The sequence below is a fragment of the Pan troglodytes genome, chromosome 3 (genome assembly GCF_028858775.2).
Source record: "Pan troglodytes isolate AG18354 chromosome 3, NHGRI_mPanTro3-v2.0_pri, whole genome shotgun sequence".
NCBI classification, from domain to species: Eukaryota; Metazoa; Chordata; class Mammalia; order Primates; family Hominidae; genus Pan; species Pan troglodytes.
The window spans coordinates 160,563,343-160,583,975 of record NC_072401.2 but is presented as its reverse complement, the minus strand read 5'-3'; the positions used below and the strand labels follow the sequence as shown (position 1 = coordinate 160,583,975).

Genomic DNA, 20,633 nt, shown 5'->3' with positions numbered 1-20,633 from the left:
AATACCCAAGACATTGCCTTATATGTTATTCACTTCTAGATCTAATTAAACCGTATGCAGATAAGGTAATACTTCCATTTTCCAAGAAGTTTCCAGAGGTCAAAAGCATGATTCTCTGTGTAAGGTCTCTCGTTTGCAAGATGAAAGAACCAAAATAAATAGACAATTGTCACCTATTTTGGGTTGTAAAATACTATCTCTAAAAGAGATAGGTTAAAATAAATATTTATATATATACTCGTGACCCAGCAAGTTCACTTCTAGGAATGAATCCTACAGATTAATTTGCACAGGCACAAAATGATTATGTACAAAAAGGTAATGACTGCAGCACTGTTTGGAAACAAATTGTCAGCAGGATGATTAAATAAATTATGGTACATCCATACAAGGGAGTGCTATACTGACACAGCAAAGAATAAGGAAGCTCCTTAGGTAAGTATGTAATAAACTCCAAGACATATTTTTGACTGGAATGAAAATAAGTATAAAATATTGTGTATAGAATGCTACCATAAGTCTAGAAAAAGGAAAAATTGGAGGTAAAGAACTCTGGGTTTTATTATACACGTATAGACTATCTCTAGAAGAAATACAATGAATTGGTAATACTAGTTAACTCTGGAGTAGAAAGCTGGATTACTGGGCCGGGCGCGGTGGCTCACACCTCTAATCCCAGCACTTTGGGAGGCCGAGGCTGGCGGATCACGAGGTCAGGAGATCAAGAGCATCCTGGCTAACACGTGAAACCCCGTCAAATTAGCTGGGCGTGGTGGCGGGCGCCTGTAGTCCCAGCTACTCGGGAGGCTGAGACAGGAGAATGGCGTGAACCCGAGAGGCGGAGCTTGCAGTGAGCGGAGCTGGCGCCACTGCATTCCAGCCTGGGCGAGAGAGCAGGACTCCGTCTCAAAAAAAAAAAAAAAAAGCTGGATTACTGATGAAAAAGAAAGCAGAAGACTTTTCATTCTACACTCTTTACAGAGCAAAGGGAAAGGCTTTCTCTGCACCATGTAATAAACATCCATCAAAACAGCATAGTGAGAAGGAGTGTAGTAGACTGGACCCAGACATCCTGGGCTCAGGTCCTACCTCTGCCTCTTCCTAGCTATGTAACTTTGGGGAGTTACCTAATCTCTTTGTTCCTCAACAGCCTCACCTGCAAAATGGACATAATATAATAGTACCAACCTTACAGGTGCTGTTTTGGTGACTAAATGTAAAGCACTTAACACGGAGTCAGGCACGCTGACTGTGCTCTAAACATGCACCACAATTTTGTGCCTTTTGAATATTAAGCCGTGTGACTGTACTGTCTCTTGAAAAAGTAAAAACAAACAACAAAGATGAGGACTACAACAGGAACACCCTATTTTTTTAAACCCAAAGAATCTATCATTGCTTTAAGACAAGCCCTTAACTACTGTTTCCTTTAAGAGGCTTCTTGGTAGCTAAAGCATGAGGCAGTGGGTGAACTCCTACAGGGAAACCACCTTAATGAATTCCAGGCATTCAGATTCAGTTTTCAAATATGTAGTTTGGCCTAGACAATGGCATTTATTGAGCTTTCTTCTCAACACTTGTACACTACATTTTCCTGTCCTTCATCCCCTCCCTCCCCCAAGGACAGGAGAAAGTTTCTCTCTAAAAAAGCAACCCCTTTTCTCATTGATTAAACCCATGTATGTCTTTCAGTTTATGATTGCTGTTCTAGTGGTGTATCAGATGGATTCCCATCATATTAAATAACTGCCTTTTTTACTGCATAATTCATGCAGAGCCTAGAGACACCAATTCCAGAAGGTCTGGTGTTTGCATGTAGGCAGGGGAAGGCTGGTGATAAGAACTGCACAGCACATGCACAAATAATTGCCTAATATTTTAGAGTTTACCAAACACTTTTACAGAATTCACCTGAGCTGACCTTCTCAAATGTCCTATGAGAGTCTGTATTATATAATGTTTTACACGGAAGTTAGGAGACTTTAACAAGGTTATGTCCAGTAAGTGGCTAAGTCAGGACTAAAATCAAAGTCTCCTGGCTCTAAATTCTGTGCTCATCCAACTTGACTGCACTATCACCTTGATACCAGTAGCAAACAAGTTAGGATAACATTCTCTTCCTTCCAGGACCTTCCTCTGCATGTCCTTCTGAGGTGTAAAAACCTGCACTCCAGCTTGGGCAGAGTGAGGCTCCATCTCTTAAAAGGAGGAGGAGGAGGAGGAAGAAAAGGAGGAGAAGGAGGAAGTGTGGCATTGACAAAAGAATAGGGAAACTGATCAATGGAACAGAATAGAGACTTCAGAAAAAAATCCACATAAATATAAATCAATATTTGACAAAAGAGCAACAGTAATACAATGGAGCAAAGACAGTCTTTTCAACAAATGGTGCTGGAATAACGGGACATCCAGGTGCAAAAAAAAGAATCTCGACACAGACCTTACATCCTTCACAAAAATAAACCCAAAATGGCTTACAAGCCTAAGTGTAAAAAGCAAAACTACAAAACTCACAGAAGACAACACAGGAGAAAATACAGACAGCCTTGAGCATGGCAAAGGATTCTCAGATACAACACCAAAGGCGTGGTCTACAAAAGAAATCACTGAGAAGCTGGGCTTCATTAAAATTAAAAACTTCTGCTCTAAGAAAGACACTGTCAAGGGAATGAGAAGACAAGCCACAGACTGAGACAAAATATTCCCAAAAAATATATCTGATAAAGAACTGTTTTATCCAAAATAAAGAACACTTAAAACTCAGTAAGAAATCAAACCAACTGATGAAAAAATGGGCAAAGGACCTGAATAGACACCTCACCAACGATAATACAAATGGCAAATAAGCATATGAAAAGTTGATCCACATTGTATGTCATTAGAGAAACAGAAATTTAAACAACAAGAGATACTACTACATGCCTATTAGAATGGCCAAAGTCTGGAACGCTGACAATGCCAAATGCTGGTGGGGATGTGGAGCAACAGAAACTCTCACCCATTGCTGGTGGTGCAGTTGTCTTGGAAGAGTATGGCAGTTTCTTACAAAACTAAACATACTCTTACCTTACAATCCAGCAAAGGGACTTGTTGTTATTTATCCAAATGAGCTGAAAAGCCTGCAGCTGTGTATAGGAGCTTTATTCATAATTGCCAAAACATAGAAGCGACCAAGACATCCTTCAGTACGCAAAGAGATAATCAATGGAATATTATTCAGTGCTAAAAAGGAAATGAACTACCATGCTATGAAGAGACATGAAGGGACCTTGAATGTGTATTTCTAAGTGAAAGAAGCCAATCTGAAGAGGGTACATACTGTATGATTCTAATCAAATGACATTCTGGAAAAGGCAAAACTATAGAGACAGTAAAAAGACAAGTGGTTGCCTGGGGTTAGAGAGGGAGGGAAGGATGAATAGGCAAGGCACAGAGGATTTCTAGGGCAGTGAAACTATCTAGTATGAATAGTGGATACATGTCATTATACTTTTGTCAAAACCTATAGAATACACAACACCAAGAATGAACCCTAATGCAAACTATGGACTTTGGGTGATAAAGATGTGTCAATACAGATTCCTCAATGGTAACAAATCTATCACTGTGGTGTGGGATATTGATACTGTGGGGGCAAGGTGTACATGGGAATTCTGTACTTTCTGCTTAATGTTGCTGTGAACCTAAAACTGCTCTAAAATTTTTTTGAAGGAAAAAATTCTTTTAATTTCAGTTGTCAAAGGAACTTTTAAGGTATAGAAACTTTCAGGAATAAGCACTGGTTTAAAAATTTGTGACAGGATTATTTTCTGAAGATCACTTTTGTCTGTTACAGTCAGCTACAGAATACCCTGTAAAGATGAGAACCAAGGACACATAACTTCAGCTTCAGATGTAGCTATCAAGTCTGTCCCTGTTCAGCAGAATTACAGGCCGTCTCCTCCTTGTTGTAGCTACCCGGCTGGAAAAAGGAGGGTCAGTCCTCACACACTGCTCTACAGAATGTACCCAACTGTCACATGTGGTCTTGCTCCTACTGACAGAGGGGAATGTTCCCCTAAGATAGTTCACAGTAAGGTATTAGTTACTGCCTAGAGAGAACAATGCTTAAATACAAAGAAATGAGAATTTAATAATAGGAGTTTTTGCCATCAAGCAAGGTCCAGTGGGAAAGATATTAGGGGCAGTGACCTCTGCCTCCCTCTCATATCACAGTGTGCTGCTGCTAAACCATCCACCAGTACACCTCCACCCCATTCACATTCCCACGAAGGATCGTTTACTTGCTGAATCCAAATCATCTTTGCCCTGAGGCAATATTCTTTTTAGGATGCACACCAGGCATGTTCCTGCCTTAAGATCTCTGTACTTCCTGTTCTCTCTGTTGAAAATGTACTTCCTCAAACACCCGTGTGGCTTGTTCGCTCACATGGAAAAAGATTACCACTGAGCTAGTTCTAACTCCCCTGATTACCCAAGGCCCAGCCTTTACATTTCTCTAACTTCGGGACTCATGGATCACTGACAGATTATCAGAATGTTAGCTGGAAGGGACTTCAGACACTACCTGTCCACTGGTTCCAAGTTGTTTGGCTCATTGTTAGAATTACCCCAGAAGTTTTGTGTGTGTTTGTGTGTTTGTGTGTGTGTGTGTGTATGTAATCAACAAAGCTTCACAAGCTCTACCTCTAGGAATTTGGTTCAGTGGATCTGAAGTTGAGGCTCAGGAAACACCATTCCAATCTACCATCATTATTATTATTAATTAATTATTATTATTTAGAAAACAAAAACAGAGAGATGAGATGATGTTCCCAAAGACAGTGATTTTAAGGCAGAGAAGACCCTCAGATCATAAAATCAGGGTAGAGAAGATCCCCAAATCAAAGGCCCTTCCATTTTATCTGGTATTAAGTCTAGGTTCTCATATGCTAGAGCTGAAAATCAGTAAGTGGGAAAATAGCTTAACTAAGTTCCTTTTTCTGCCTTTGGACAGGGTGAGGCATGAAAGTGAAAGGATATGGCATAGTGAGAAAAAAGGATTTTCATTCACATCTGTTCTGTAAAAACCTAAAGTAGTTTTTTTTAAAAACCTTTCTTAAACCCTTAAAGACATAAGGCTGATGGATGGATGTACACCTGATACCTAAATATCCCCTTGGGAACTCATAAAAGATAAGAATATTCTCAGGAACCTTGGGTGTTTTTATAACCCACAGGCTGGATTCTCTTTGGTGACTTTTGACAGTTATAATCTTAGATGGGTCACAAGTTATTGCTCTCTCCAATTCCCACCAGGGCTTGCTACATCACTGTTCAGCAATTATTTGGCTTTTGTTACTATAACAATAAAAGGATAAGGCTAAGCCAGAGCCTGACTCACCACAGGAGTCATAACAGGAGAACCAGGGATGTGGGGAGCAGTTCAGCCAGCATTCCGCTTCAGCACAGAACTGAGCAGAACTTGAGGAAAAAAGGCTTCAGAAGCTGCCCAGTCAGTGACTGGCCTGCAGACTCCAGAGCTGGATTAACCTCATCTTCTGCCTGGAACACTGTCATTCTGGACAGTTAGCTATGGTGATTAATAACAAGTGCTTTACCCTGTTACGTCATCAATGCTTATCCAAATATGACCAAGACAAAAGCTGATGTCAGTTGTTAGCGTCTATGAAAATCTCCTATATTAAGATTGCTGATTTATTCCTAGTAAGTGATGTATCCTCAGAGGGAAAAGACAAATGTTCTTGAACCCTGAATCAGACACAACACTGCATTCCTTGATTCATTCACTCTTATCAGTCTGGAATTATATCTCAAAATCTCTACCCTCAGCCAGCAGAAATAAACTCTTCTAACTAGTCAAAGAAAAATTCTCATGGTATGTAAAAATCAGTAAAAAGGGAAGGAATGCAGGAAGCACAGAAGAACGTGTGACCACAATACCCAACCCATCAGAGTCACACCCAACCATTTACGACCTCTCTGTGAAGCTTGTCACAAAGCACAAGACCATCAGCTGACTAGAGTTTGTTTTTTCTCTCTACCCACTTCATTCAACCTGTCCAACTGCTACATTTTCTATTAAGTAGCATCAGGGTAGAGTGGTTTTCACACTGTTTCCAGGAGCAGCAGTGAGAAACATTCTTTCCATTCCTACAAACCTGCATTACGCTTACTTTTAATGACCTTTTATTATACTCTTCAGAATTCTTTGGTCTGTTGCCTTAGCATATCTCTCTCTAAATCTGTGACTATTTTTATATTTCCTAGTCAGTAATCCCAACTGCTATAAATAAAGACTGGTCATAAAATCATGGTCAGCTTATCTATGTGAAGCAGCTCACCAGGGGACAATGCACTCAAGTTTCTGTACTTACTTTCTTGTTAAGTAACTACCACAGACAATCTAAGGACTTCCCTTTTTTAATAGAATTATCTCATCTAAAAGTGTACATAAAATGGATATACTCATTTAGAATCATCCTGGTGATTCTAAAGCAGTACAGAGAATTTCTTCTGAATTCAAATTTCAAGATATGAAACTGTAAAGCACAATTGACTCTGAAGTGCTCTGTTTCAGTTCCTTTTCAGTGTGTAAGGGGTACACTTTAAAGACACGGCAAGTTTTCTCTTGCCACCAGAGCAACAATGATTCACAGATATGTGTGGCAAGTCCCAGATTTCTCATATAAACAGCCCTATGGATTTTGTTTGCTAATTTGCTGGGAAAGTTTGAAAAACTCAAAAGTTGTTGGCAGCTTTGCTATAGTCAATATTTTAAGAAAGAGGATTGAAAGCAATTATTTGAGGATGATACCATATACCTGGCATCATATTTAAGAGTCACTAGATTTTTTTTTTTTTGAGATGGAGTCTTGCTTTGTTGCCCAGGCTGAGGTGCAGTGGCACGATCTTGGCTCACTGCAACCTCTGCATCCCAGGTTCAAGTGATTATCCTGCTTCAGCATCCCAAGTAGCTGGGATTACAGGTACCTGCTAACACATCTGGCTAACTTTTGTATTTTTAGTAGAGATGGGGTTTCACCATGTTGGCCAGGCTGATCTCGAACTCCTGACCTCAAGTGATCTGCCCACCTCAGCCTCCCAAAGTGCTGGGATTACAGGCATGAACGCCACCGTGCCCAGCAAAGAGTCACTAGATTGGAAGGGAGTTTTAACAAGGAATTTTTACTGACAAGCCATTTAAGATGCCTCTCATCAAACTTGGTAGTTTTTTGTTGACTCTAGAATTTTGTGAAATGAATTGAACCCCAACATCTGCCTTTATAGAGGTTAGGGGGAATGGAAATGGAGATGCAGAGGACAACTCCTATCCTGAAATGTGTCATGCTACATGAACCGCAATGAGACGACCAACATGTTTCTTTCTGCACTGTTTCCGTCTGTTTTACACTGTGGCCATCATCACATAATACAACGTGATTCTACTGTAATTGTGGAATCTTTCTCTTCATCTTTTCAGTTACTGGAAAATCATGAGAAGAAAAAAAAACAAAACCCCTGCTTGTCAGTGTGCTCAACTAAGAAGACCACTTGGAACGACTGATTTAAGATATCAAAGAGCAAAAAGAGATTGGAAGTCCTACCTACCTGACTGCCATACGACTTGGACAAACAGATAACTGTGAGCACTCTGGAGCCAGGTCCTTCAGTGCAAGCGCCTGTCAATAATTCACTTCTACCCTCAAGTTGGCCCAAGTCCTAAAGAAGTTCTGGAAACCAAGCACAATACTGCAAGTAAGCAATGTTTCCAAGATCGTAGAAAGGAGAAGAGAAAGCAGATGAGGTCTACTACAGCACATTGTCTGACTAGAGATGAATTCCAATTAATTGACAAATATGTCATCATTGTACAAAGTTCTAAAAAAAAAATTCTCAGCACTAGAGAAGTAAATCTAAAGGAAGTTAAAATAAGGAAAGAGGATAACAGGTATGAAAATGTTAAAATTTAAAGCATCACTTCGAAGGTAAGAAGCAGCAGCTCATATCAAAAATTTTAGAGGTTTTTAAAAAATTGGCCCTGCATATTATGTTCTTACATGGATATTCAATCCCCATCTTTCATCCTAAATAACTACTGGGGATCTAGAATTCTATAGAATAACAAAAATAGGGAATACAGAAGGCCCTACTACTACATCTAAGAATCTCAGAAGAAGAAAGAATTTTTAAAATAATCCGAGCCAATTACATAGTTTAACAGTTGAGAGTGAGATTAAGAAAAGCCTGGAGACTGGCCCAGGGTTAGAGGCTCCTGGGCAGCAGAGCTAGGGATCAAGATTCAGATAAACTTGAGTGTCACTCCGTTACTCTCTCCTATCACTCAGCTGCCCTTTCTTGATAAGAAACAGATAAAAACAGATAGTATAAAAGTGAAATTCTTATCTGAACACTCAAATGTATTTTTCTAATGTACCATATCATTACCTCCTCCTCTACAAACAGATCTCTTTAACTGAATGAAAAGCATGTGACCTAACACTTGTAAAATAACTTCCTCACTTCTCTCTCACTCTCCGGTCTACTGTGCTCTTACGCTGTAATGGACTACATCCCATTTTATTAAGTTTCTTTTTTCTTTTTTAGAGATAGAAGTGTCACTCTGTTGCCCTGTTTTATTGTTTCTATTAAAAAATGACAAAGATTTTTACGTGACAAAAACTATATCCTGATTATTTTTAACCAAACTAAGAAGCATACTTATGGGATAAAGTTGATGAGACATGTTAATTTTGAGAAAATTTCTGTAAGAAAAAAATGTTTTAAGTGAATTTATTTTATTATTATTATTTTTAAAGCGACAGAGTCTTGCTCGGTTGCCCAGGCTGGAGTACAGAGGTGAAATCACAATTCATTGCAGCCTACAACTCCTGGGCTCAAGCGATCCTCCCACCTCAGCCTCCCAAGTAACTGGCACCACAGTTGCATGCCCCCATGCCCTGCTAATTATTTTTAAAATTTTTTTGTAGAGATGGGGTCTTGCTACATTGCCCTGGCTAGTCTTGAACTCCTAGGCTCAAGTGATCCTCCCACCTCAGCTTCCCAAAGTGTTTGGATTACAGGTTTAAGCCACCATGCCCAAGTTAAATGCACTTATAAACTTGCTTTTACACTAATCATTAACTTTTAGCTCTCCTTACTATCTATCTATGGAAGAATCTGGAATGAAATGTAATTCTCAAAACAGTTTTTTGTTTTTATTGATATGCAATAAAATTCTTTACAAATAGCATTTCAATTAAGTACCACTAATAATAAAATTAATAAATTCTTCCAAATTTATTAATGGAAGAACGTGGATGAAATAAACCAAAAAGAATATTATAAGTATGCTATTCTTTTTAGACAAGCTCCATTATTAAAATTTGCTGTTCATAACATCCTTCTCATGGAAAGGGTCTTCCAGAGGAAGACTGGGTCACCCCGACCACCCTGCTTCCAACTGGAAAAGCACAACCACCTGGCTGCCACGCAGACTATGAAGTGAAAACGCCCAGGCCTGAGCCCCATCTACTAACTGTGCTGCTACTTCAGGACTGCACCTTTTTTTCCTGATAATTACTGTGAACAGTTTCATCCAAGCTTCAAGGGACAAAGATGTACACACTTCTTATAAGTTGGCTCCAGTAGAGGTAATGAAAAGAAGAAAACAGATGGGTAGCGAAGTCACAATAGTCACTAAAAAATACCCATGCTTACATCTCTTCTGTAAGAGAAGGGACTTGACTCTGCACATCCACCAATAACCCCATTTCTCCTACTTAGAAGCACTTATGAGAAACAACAACTTTCAGATCAATACAATTCCATCTCCTTACTACACAGGAAATTAAATAAAGAATTATCTGAGACTTTGAAACAACTAAAGTTTCAAACCTGTTGTCGAGTTCCGTGTGGTCAGTGCTCCTGTCTACTCCGGTGTGTTTTTTAATCTTTGTGCATAAAAGCGCCCTGTAAATCCTCCCAGCACCAGGAACAGCATCACTCACACATCTGGCAGAGTCTTGCCAGCTCTCTGGCTGGTTTGTGGTGTTCGCTGTGCCGCCGCACATCTCCTGAACGGTTTAATGTTCTTCCGGTTTATCCTGACCATAAACATGGACTTGGAGACAAATCCTGAAGTTCCTTTGTTATGTGAGGAATATTCTGTAAAGACCAGCAGTTCTAAACAATCATTTCACTCCCTATACAGTATGTGAGAAAAGCTACTTGACAGCAGTGTACTAATTTCCCCTTTCAAAGGTTTAAAAAAAAAAAAAGGTGGAACATTTGTTACGTAAATTAAGCCTGCCAATAATTTAGGAAGTCAGATCCATCTATCACATTACAAAACACGCTGTCTGCAATCCCATTACAAACATAGACAAGTCCTACTTTTGTTCCTAAGCTTATACTCCAGTTAGCAAAGAAAAGACATTTAACAGGTTGAGCAGCTTGGACTGACTCACTCCATCTGTGCACCCTAGCTGGAGATTATGCAGTAGTCAATTAATTGGTCACAAGACCTGTTCATATGGCTCTGGGCAATGCAGTGACTTGCCTTCAGCTGCAAGGTTGTTCTGACATTGGCCACACCACCCTCTTAATGGCTCTCATGTGAGCCAGTGTCAGCTGACAGGTCTTACTCTGCAATCTTGCAAAATTCTACCCACAGCAAGTGAGGGATGGTTACCCACAACAGCCAAATGTAGGACTTAATGTATAGATGACAAGGGGAGGTGGGACACAGATTAGGGATATATCCTTGCTTTAATACAAGAAAAAAAAAATGATAACGAGCAGCCATAAACCCTCAGAACTCTTGCACTGAATTCCTAGGCATATTCAAATGAGAAAGCCCAACCTGAGGACAAAAGCAGCTCAATTTTGACTTCTGACACTAATATTCTTCATCTGAAAAAGGAGAACAATGCTACAGAATCAATATGATTCTGTGGGTTCACGAAGAAAACATTTTTCTTTTATTAGAAATAAAAATCAAGATCCCTGGAATACAGGTCAAATCTTTACATACAAAACTACAAGGGATTGCCCCAATTCTTTTCCTTTTCTTAGTCCTGGAATTTGGTGAAGAAAGCATTAATGGATTCCTAAAACCTGATGAACTCTTGTCTGGTCCTTTGGCTTCAGCAATTTTTAAATGTACCTTTGTACTAGGTTGGTGCAAAAGTAATTGCGGTTTTTGCCATTACTTTTAATATACGGTATCCACACATTTCACTCCATGAGTGTGAGAAAAACTAATGTCATGGCAGGGCCTTCAATTACCTTAAGACAATCTTATATATATAATCCCTAAAATTCCTTCAAAATAAACTCAAAAAATAGCTGAAATTCACCCTCTCCTGAGAAATAAAAATTGCAACACACGTATGACAACTTGAATTCTCTGTGGCACATGCTAAATTGATAGTATCAAGATAAAACCAGATTAGGAGAAAATGAATTCCTTTCTCCAAGAAGAACACATTTTGAGCTTAGAACTTAACTGACATGGCCACTGATCATGAGTTCTTTCTTCCCATAAACTGCCTTTAAAGTCACTTTCTCTTTTTAACAGAGAACCAAAAGATTACTTATACAGGCACTATGAAAACTACTGTAGATCAAGCCTATAATCGCAGTGCTTTGAGAGGCCAAGGCGAGAGGACTACTTGAAGCAGGATTTAAAGACCAGCCTGGGCAACATAGCAAGACCTCATCTCTACAAAAAATTAGAAAATGAGCCAGGAGTAGTGGCATGCGCCTGTAGTCCCAGCTACTTAGGAAGCTGAGGTGAGAGGATCACTTAGCTCAGTAGTTCAGGACTGCAGTCAGCTATGACTGCACCACTGCACTCCAGCCTGGACAACAGAGAGAGACCCTGTGTCCAAAAAAAAAAAAAAAAAAAGTGTATAATACATCTCTTACGATCCTAACTAGATTATAAATTATTTGCATATTAGTCTGGGTCTTGACATTCATTTTTGTACCTCACGCAGGTTTTATCCGTGGTAGATGTCCAACAGATACTTTCTGATTGGTTTAATAACACTAAATATTTGCATTAAAACTATGATATGGGCCAGGTACGGTGGCTCACACCTATAATCCCAGCATTTTGGGAGGCTGAGGTGGACAGATCATTTGAGGTCAGGAGTTTGAGACCAGCCTGACCAACATGGTGAAACCCTGTCTCTACTAAAAAAATACAAAAAAATTAGCCAGGTGTGGTGGTGGATGCCTATAGTCCCAGCTACTCGGAGGCTGAGGCAGGAGAATCTCTTGAACTCAGGAGGCAGAGGTTGCAGTGAGCTGAGATCGTGCCACTGCACTCCAGCCTGAGCAACACAGCGAGACTCCACCTAAAAACAAAACAAAACAAAACAAAAACTATGATATGAATCTAACTGTAACAAGCAGTGTGCTTCTTTGATAGTCAGATGCATACAGTCTGATCAGGAGGGTGCTTATACACTCACACTCCATTTCTCCCTTTCCCTCGTTTACTATAGCAAAAGCTCCCATAGAGGCTTTTAATATCTTGTGATCACTCCAATCAGTGAGACCAACATGATATCTTAACAGAAAGGATTTTTAGATTTTTTTAAAAGTGAAAATGCCGTTTCCTCTGTTACCCAACTAATAAGCCTTAATTCCACAGTTCAAAATCTGATAAAATGTAATAGGGTAGAAATGAAAAAACCACAACTATTATATGTTAAAGGGGATGTCTCTACATGACTTCAAATTTCCTTATGTTTAAATAGGAGCTCTAAAATTTCTTCAGTAAGTGGAAAAAGCATAATTGTATCATCACAACCACTCTTCTGAGACATTAGAGCAACTCAGAGAGTAACTAAGAGGAGGTATGTGTAGATCTTTTATGCTTAAGAGTCTGTTCTCTCCCTCAATCCAATCTCCCTTTTTTCTCGATCTTCACTTTGCTAAAATGTAATTACACACTTAGAGAGGTATTCACATTGTTATTCATTATCATGCTGGGTGCCTGCTCTTAAATATTAAATACTATGCATATTACAATTTATCATCCACCCTATTTGTAACCCTACACATGGCCAAGTTATCTGTTTCCTTTCTACAGTTCATCCATGTATCATAGAAGATAATTTGGGTTATCCAAAGTTTACACATTTACAAAAGTGTCTGCAATCACTGACTAGACTCCCACATTCCACATGCGGTTCAATAGGTTGTTGACTGGAACTGCTGTTGCCACCACTGCTACTTTCACAACACTGATGAACTTTCTAAGACACTGGAAGGGAGGACCACAGAAGTATGAAAGCATGATGAATCCATGTGGTATATGTAAGGAAGGCAGACTACTACTTCAATTTTTTAAAGCTGCTATTTGTACTGTTTCCAATCTCATGTACCAGGTATTAAGTGGTCCTACAGAAGAGTGCCAAGTTTAAGAATCAATAAATAGCACAGTATCATTTAGATCACCAAAGACAAATATCTGGTACTCAAGACACAAGTCCAACCTCTTTTCCCCGTGGCCAAAATCTCTAAACAATCACATTGTCTCCTGTGATGCCCAGACTCCTCTCCAAAACCTTCGGATGCAGTGCTGCCAGGACCCACCTCCAATCCAAGATTTGACAGCTGAGAAAAAGCCCATTCCCATGCCTAATTTAGAGTTGGGAGAATTAAAGTCATGAAAGTTTCTAGGTAAGTATTCATGCATTTCTGTAATTCCTTGACCTCACATTCTTCAAATGATGAAAAGCAATGATCATGATATGTAACGAAAAATTAACTCAGAAGCAACAATTGAGAAACGTAGCTTGGAAGAGAAAAATCTAAGACTTAATACAGCTCCCTAAAAAGTCCATTCTGATTATTCTCATTTAATGAATCTTGCAATAATGAATCTTTCTCCTCTCAGTATGTCCAATCTTGAAAGGAAAAAAAAAAAGAATCCCTCTTTCTCTGATATTCACATTACATTAATGAGAAAAAAAGGAGAAATAAATACAGGACAGGAGGGAGTGGGGGAGGTTTAAGATCCACAGCATCACAAATGATCCTCCTCTTTATCCAGGTAATTCCCTATCTTCCATAATGCCTTCTCCTTGCACAAGAACAAATGATCACAAATCTTTCTACCAGAGACTTCGAAGCACGGTCCCCAGAAAGACACAAAAAGGTTATGGGATGCTGTTTCTTGATCCCAGTGCTGGTACTGTGAACACACAGCAACCCGAATATGTACAGTGTTTTGTATATTATAATTCAATCAAAGTTTATTAAAAACAAAATAGGTCCTCCTCTTAGCCTACAGCCAGTAGATTAAGGTAAGGGGGTGTGCAAGCTTTTTTGAAGCAGTCTACTTTAGGGGAATGGGCTTTGGAGACAGATCCAGGATCAGAACCAAGTCTGTCAATACTTGGCTGTTTTCAGAAACATGACCATGGATAGTTCCTAATAGCTAGCTAAGCAGCAGGCCATCCTCACAATACCAGTTCAGTGTGCAATCAAACAATAACATACCTACCCTAATGCCATCTAAACTCATCTGACGAGCTCAGCGCTAAGGAAATTTGTCAATATGTCAAATTCAGTCATATAGGGTAGAAAATACTGGTATGTAGTTAGATCCACTGAGTGCTCTTTTATGTGCCAAGCATCGTTCTATGTGTTTCATTTAACCATAGGAAGTAGGCAGTAGTAATATCTTCTCTTAACAGATGAGGAGAATGAAGCACAGGAAGGTTAAGGAACTGGCCCAAGGTATACAGTTTGTCAGTGGCAGAGCCAGGCCTTAAATCCAGGCATCCTTGCTCACGAGCAGGCCCACCCTGCTCATTCTCATACCACATCTGCGCCTGACCACTGGGACAGATCTGGGAAGGGGCTAAGGAGGAGGCAATTGGATATCACTGACTGATAAGTCAAATTCTTTCTTCTACATCTCAAATTCCGTGCCACCTAGAATGTTTAGATTCTCACTAATTCAGTCCTCTGAGGACAAGGCCCAAGTCATGTGCTTTGTGAGTGACTAAGTATCTTGTCGGACACCTTGACATGAACCCTGCCCTACTCACTCACCCCTGTAAACAATTCCTGTGCAGAAGCCAAGCACACCGGCCCCTACCGCCTCCCCAGGATTCTGCTCTGCCCTCCACTCCCAGTCCAGCACTTCAGCTAGGGAAAGACTCCTAGGCAGAGTGATTTTTTTTTTAATCCATACAAAGTTAGCTTAAATATACAATACAAACCAATGAGTATTATTGTTTTGACTTAAAATGTGGAACTACCTGGGAAATAATTTAACTTTCAGATCCAGATCAAAGTTACATGGAAATTCAGGAAGATGTGCAGTTCCTAGTTATAATCTAGATTATTTTCTACTCCCATGTCTCCATACTTTAAAAAGCAAAGCATTTGGCACCCAGAGCACAGAGAGAAGGCACCCAGTAACTGAAAGAATCAATGAATGAGTGGCACATCTTCATAAAATCTGTGAAACATAGAAAATTCTTATGTTAAATAAAAAGAATGGGATAAAAATTGTATATGCAGTTTGATAACAAGTATGCTTTTATAAAACTAAATGTAGAAAAAGTTTTATAAAACTAAAACAGAAAAAAGAAAGCATAGAAAAACAATATCAGAACGCTTTTGAGCAGCCATGATCAGGATACTTTTTAAAAATTCTTTTATATTTTCGAATTTTCTAATAATAGGCATGTATTATTTACAAACAATGGGAAAAACTATTTTTTAAAACAATTCTTGCCATTAATGATCACTTGATTTCCTTAATCTGTAATAATTCTGCAAGCTTTATTTTAAGAGAATCGTCAGAGGCAAAACAATTTCTGACAGCTGAAAGGAAAAGCAAAGCACTCACCCTGGAAGGGTGCAATTTGACTCACACAATTTTTCCTTCAACATAATTGCTATCATTAATATTTATAAAAACCAGCAAAAGTATATAGCCGTAGCCATTACCCTCTTAAAGTATCTAAACAAAGCTCCACAATTTCCCTTTATTTGGAAACTTTGTGTAGTATCAAGCAGCAATGCAATATACATAACAATGAGAGGAATTTTTAAAGTACACATATTATACGTTTTTTTGAAAAAGTGCTACCGAAAGGCTATCTGACCAGGTACCAGCATCCAGACAACACAGAGATAAGGAAAAGAAAGTTAAGGCTCCAGGAAATCCCCAATCTGATAAACGAAACAGCGGCCCAGAAGAGCTACAATAAAGCTGTGTTTGTAACTACTTCATATCTAAACTTTAACACCAAAAAGAGGTGGCCAGGTCAGGCTCGCAGTGTAACTCTCCACCCACAAGAAAAGGCACTGCGTATCTATTTGTCTCGGTAAAATGATTCAACCTTTCTAGAATCAGGGAGATAACCAGCAATTTGGATAAAGACTTTCATGACTTTTTTGTTTAAAGGTCCAATATCAGAACTCAATCTACAACCTATCTTCCTTATGTATGATTTTTACAACCCATCCCCATGATTAAATTATAATCATATGATCATTAATTCCCCTGAAATTAATAGCAGCTATGGGATTATTTTTTGAAGACTGCCAAAAGTTAGAAACACATCAGCAACAAAATATTACATAACTTTTAAAGTTTAACTTTGATTTTGAGCCAGGTTGTCACTAGCATTTGGACCTAGGAAAGGTATCAGTAGTCTAGAGCTGCTTATGAAGTTGGAAGCTGAGCTACTGGGTTGGGGCCATCATCTCAGCAATCATTCACAGATCTCTCATTCTCTGCAAATCATGTGATCAGGACACTCTGTTATCAAGTAAGGTAGAAGGTGTCTGGAAGAGTTGCTGCAGAAATTCTTATGTAACACATTTGCTTACTCTACCTACTTCATCACAGAAAACTGCTCTATGGTAGTACCACTTTTCAGTGCTCCCAATCTCCACATCAGGACTAAAATTATTTAATTCATGAGAAGCATGTCTGAAAAACACCTAGCAGAGAACTCTTGGCTATCTCCAGCTCCCTTCCATTTGGATGTACAGCTATAACATAATTAAATCTTCTGTTAATGCTTTGGAACTTTCTGTTGCTGATGCCTGGATTCCTCAGCAGGCCATGCAGAGCTGTACAAAGTCCAGTCCCCTAAAATGCTGTCAGTATTGAGAAGCAGCAGCTCACATGCCCAAAACTACTACTGACAATTTAGCCACCTCATGAGCATGAAGGTAAAACCTTCTCATCATTCTGTACCTTCTCATATGCCTTGCTCTAACCAACTACACACCTATGTCTCACACTAGACTGGTCTCTGTTTTCCTGGAAAGGAATGTTTTTGTGAATAGGCTTCTCTCTTACATTTACAACATTTTTAAGCATTTATAATTTTTAACATTTGTAACATTGAGATACAACTATTTATCTCACAGAGGAATAAAAAATTCATTCAGGCTACTGTAAATGGCATCATACAAATACATATTATTGCCATTAGGGTAATTTTGGAATTACTAAGAGTTATTCATTAATCTGTATTATAATTACACAACCCACCAAATGGGATTAAACAAAACAAAGAACATCTGACATTCTTCCAGTTTATAAAGGCATTTCATTGCTTTTGTAGAATAATTTATGAACTCACTTTTAAAATGTGCTATCTAAAGACTTAAAACTCCACTCACTTCATCTTTTCAAACATTTCATGTGCCAGACCCTGTTAGGATGCTGATGATACATGAACCAAACCCATGCCACCTTTATGAAGTTTACATGATAGTGGCAGAAGAAAATCAATAATTCAGAAAAATATTCAGTGTGCCAAAACAAATGGTGAGTGCTATAGCAGAAGATGAAGCAGGGGAAGGGTAAGCAATAGGGAATATTCAGTGGGAGGGAAACTTATCTAATTATCCATCTCTTATATATGGAGAGTAAAGACTTGGATTAAGAAAGAATCTAGAAGGGCCAGGTGTGGTAGCTCACGCCTGTAATCCCAGCACTTTGGGAGGCCAAGGTGGGAGGATCACTTCAGTTTAAGAGTTTGAGAGCTCCCTAGGCAACACAGCAAGACCCTGTCTCTGTAAGAAATTTAAAAGTAATCAGGCATGGTGGTGCGTGCGTGTAATGCTAACTACTCAAGAGGCTGGGGTGGGAGGATCATTTGAGCCCAGGAGTTTGAGGCTGCGGTGAGCTATAATCACACCACTGCACTTTGGCTTGAGTGACAGGGCAAGACCCTGTCTCTAAAAAACAACAACAAAAATTTAAACAAAAACAAAAAAACCTAGAAGCCTTGGTGTTTTAAAGGCTGTCAGTGTAAATAGTTGTAAACAGGATAAAGAGGAAAATGAAATTAGTGTGCCAACAGTCTCAAAGCAGATGTGGTGATGGAGTAACAGGTCTCCCAGTGGTGTAGGAGAAGGTCTTGCCAGAAGCCCCTCTCTTCTCTCAACACTAGTGATAGGAAGGCTGGGCAAGAAGTTTTCTCTGGAGCCTGTGGCACTCCTGGCTCCCTCTTGACTCATGCCAGTGGAGAGATGGCAGCTTCCATCCCAAATTCCACTGCTACCACCCTAATCGAAGCCTGGTGGATTTGGGGTTTTTTGGTTGGTTTGTTTTGTTTTGTTTTGAGACAGGGTCTTGCTCTGACACCCAGGCTAGAGTGCAGTGGCAAGATAACACCTCACTGCAGCCTCGACCTCTAGGCTCGAACAATCCTCCCACCTCAGCCTCCTGAGTAGCTGGGACTACAGGCATGCGCCACCATACCTGGCTAATGTTTGTGTTTTTTGTAGACATGGGGTCTCACCATGTTGCCCAGGCTAGTCTCAAACTCCTGGGCTCAAGCAATCTGCCCGTCTCAGCCTCCCAAGGCGCTAAGATTATAGGTGTGAGCCACCATGCCCAGCAAAGCCCAGTGTTTTGCCAGGACTACCGTAATAGCCTTCGTACTGGTATCTCACTCATTCTTGGCCTGCTACAAATCCACTCAATGGAAGTCAATGTGTATAACAGAATAACAAAGTCAATGAGAATTATTAAAGGAAATCTATGTAGAGGTTAAGTTAGTGACAGTTCTCCTTCAGTTTTGGTTTGACAGGCAAAAATAGTGATACCTACCCAAAATATAGCTATAATTAAAGGTTTCTCATGCAATACATTCATTGCTAGTAAATTAAGTCAGAAAGACTCTTAAAGTGCTCTAAGAGTTCTAATAGCTACGACAACTAAGAAAGCTGCTTGGGAGCTGACAGAAATCAATTTAGGAGAAGAGAAAGCTGGGAAATGAAAGACTGGGAAAGGATATTCAGCTCTGAATCAGCAGACTCTCGTTTCTCTGAGTCAGTTCCTCATGATCAGGCTGAGTACAAGGAACTCAGGAGACACCAGCCACCAGCGCGTAGTCACTGTCAGCAGGGTCCCTGCTGAGAGAGGGTGTCATACCAAGGAACAGAACCCTGGACGAGAAGGCAAGAGTTAAGTCTAGTTCTGGCCTAGTCATCCACTACCTATGTGACTTTGGGGAAAGACACTAGACTCTCTGGGCCTCAGTTTCCTTAACCATAAATAGACAAGAATTGTTGGAGATGTTAAATGTGAGCATTTGAAAATCCCTTTGAAAAACTATAAAATTCTAGACAAACGCAACGTGTTAATTTTTATATACACAAGCCCAAAAGTACTCACTGTCCTATTTGAGTTGCTAAACTCATAGATGATTGCACTGTATTTATACAACATGAAGCCAAGATAAATAACTTTGGCCACAATGATACCTGGCAAATAATGATTTTGCCCAAGAAGGTCAATCACCTTCCCACCCCATCTTCCCTCCCCCAAAAACATAGCCAATTCTCTGGAAGCTCCAGGCAATTAAACACTCTGAGATAGACTCATCACAAAGTTCCTTGGGAACAATAAGCTCTAGAACAAATTAGCACAACAGTTAGAAAATTATGTCTGTGGAACAATTATCTTTCAAATTAACATAAGGTATTCTCTCTTCCACTCATAAAACCCCTTTCAACACCCCACATATCCTCAGTCACATCAATTTCCCCTTCTAAAGTACCCCTCATTTAACTTTACAAGCTGAATCCTCTAAGTTCTTTTAGGACCCAAACCAAGGGCCATTTGCTCTATAAAAACTTCCCAAATGGTCCCTTTCCGAAAACATTTCAATATTTGTAATAGGAAGATAGAACGGACTCTATAAACAATGCCTCTGAAGGATTCTCTACCTTTCTTGTAGCTCAGAACCTCCCCAACTACAACTATGGTTCAACTTTCCCCTTGGCTATACCTTGGAACAACAGTCACCGAGTCTACACACTGCCACCAACCACGGTTTAGGGCAGCGGTCCCCAGCCTTTTCCAGGACCAGGGACTGGCTTCGTGGAAGACAATTTTTCCATGGACTGGGGGTGGGGGATGGTTTCGGGATGAAACTGTTGCACCTCAGGTCATCAGGCGTTAGATTCTCATAAGGAGCGCGCAACCTAGATCACTTGCATGCGCAGTTCACGATAGGGTTCGTGCTCCTGTGAGAATCTAATGCCGCTGCTGATCTGACAGGAGGTGGAGTTCAGGCGGTAACATCGGCGATGGGGATCAGCTGTAAATACAGATGAAGCTTCGC

At 39.8% G+C, this 20,633-nt stretch overlaps 1 protein-coding gene across 8 annotated transcripts in view; it reads right to left on the bottom strand.

Moving 5' to 3' along the window:
- Positions 1-20,633, bottom strand: part of FNIP2 (folliculin interacting protein 2) — a 137,551-nt gene that overhangs the window by 90,202 nt on the left and 26,716 nt on the right. For 4 of the 8 annotated variants that reach the window (XM_009448477.5, XM_009448479.4, XM_016952460.4 and 1 more), the window contains exon 1: positions 9,898-10,507. The exons of 2 other annotated variants lie outside the window; for them this stretch is intronic. In XM_009448477.5, coding sequence (XP_009446752.1) covers positions 9,898-10,073 — 176 coding nt within the window. In that variant the 5' untranslated portion in view covers positions 10,074-10,507. Of the gene's footprint in view, positions 1-7,611; positions 7,734-9,897; positions 10,512-20,633 lie in introns of those variants that run through there. 2 more of the 8 variants (XM_063809975.1, XM_063809974.1) reach the window with 2 other exon arrangements.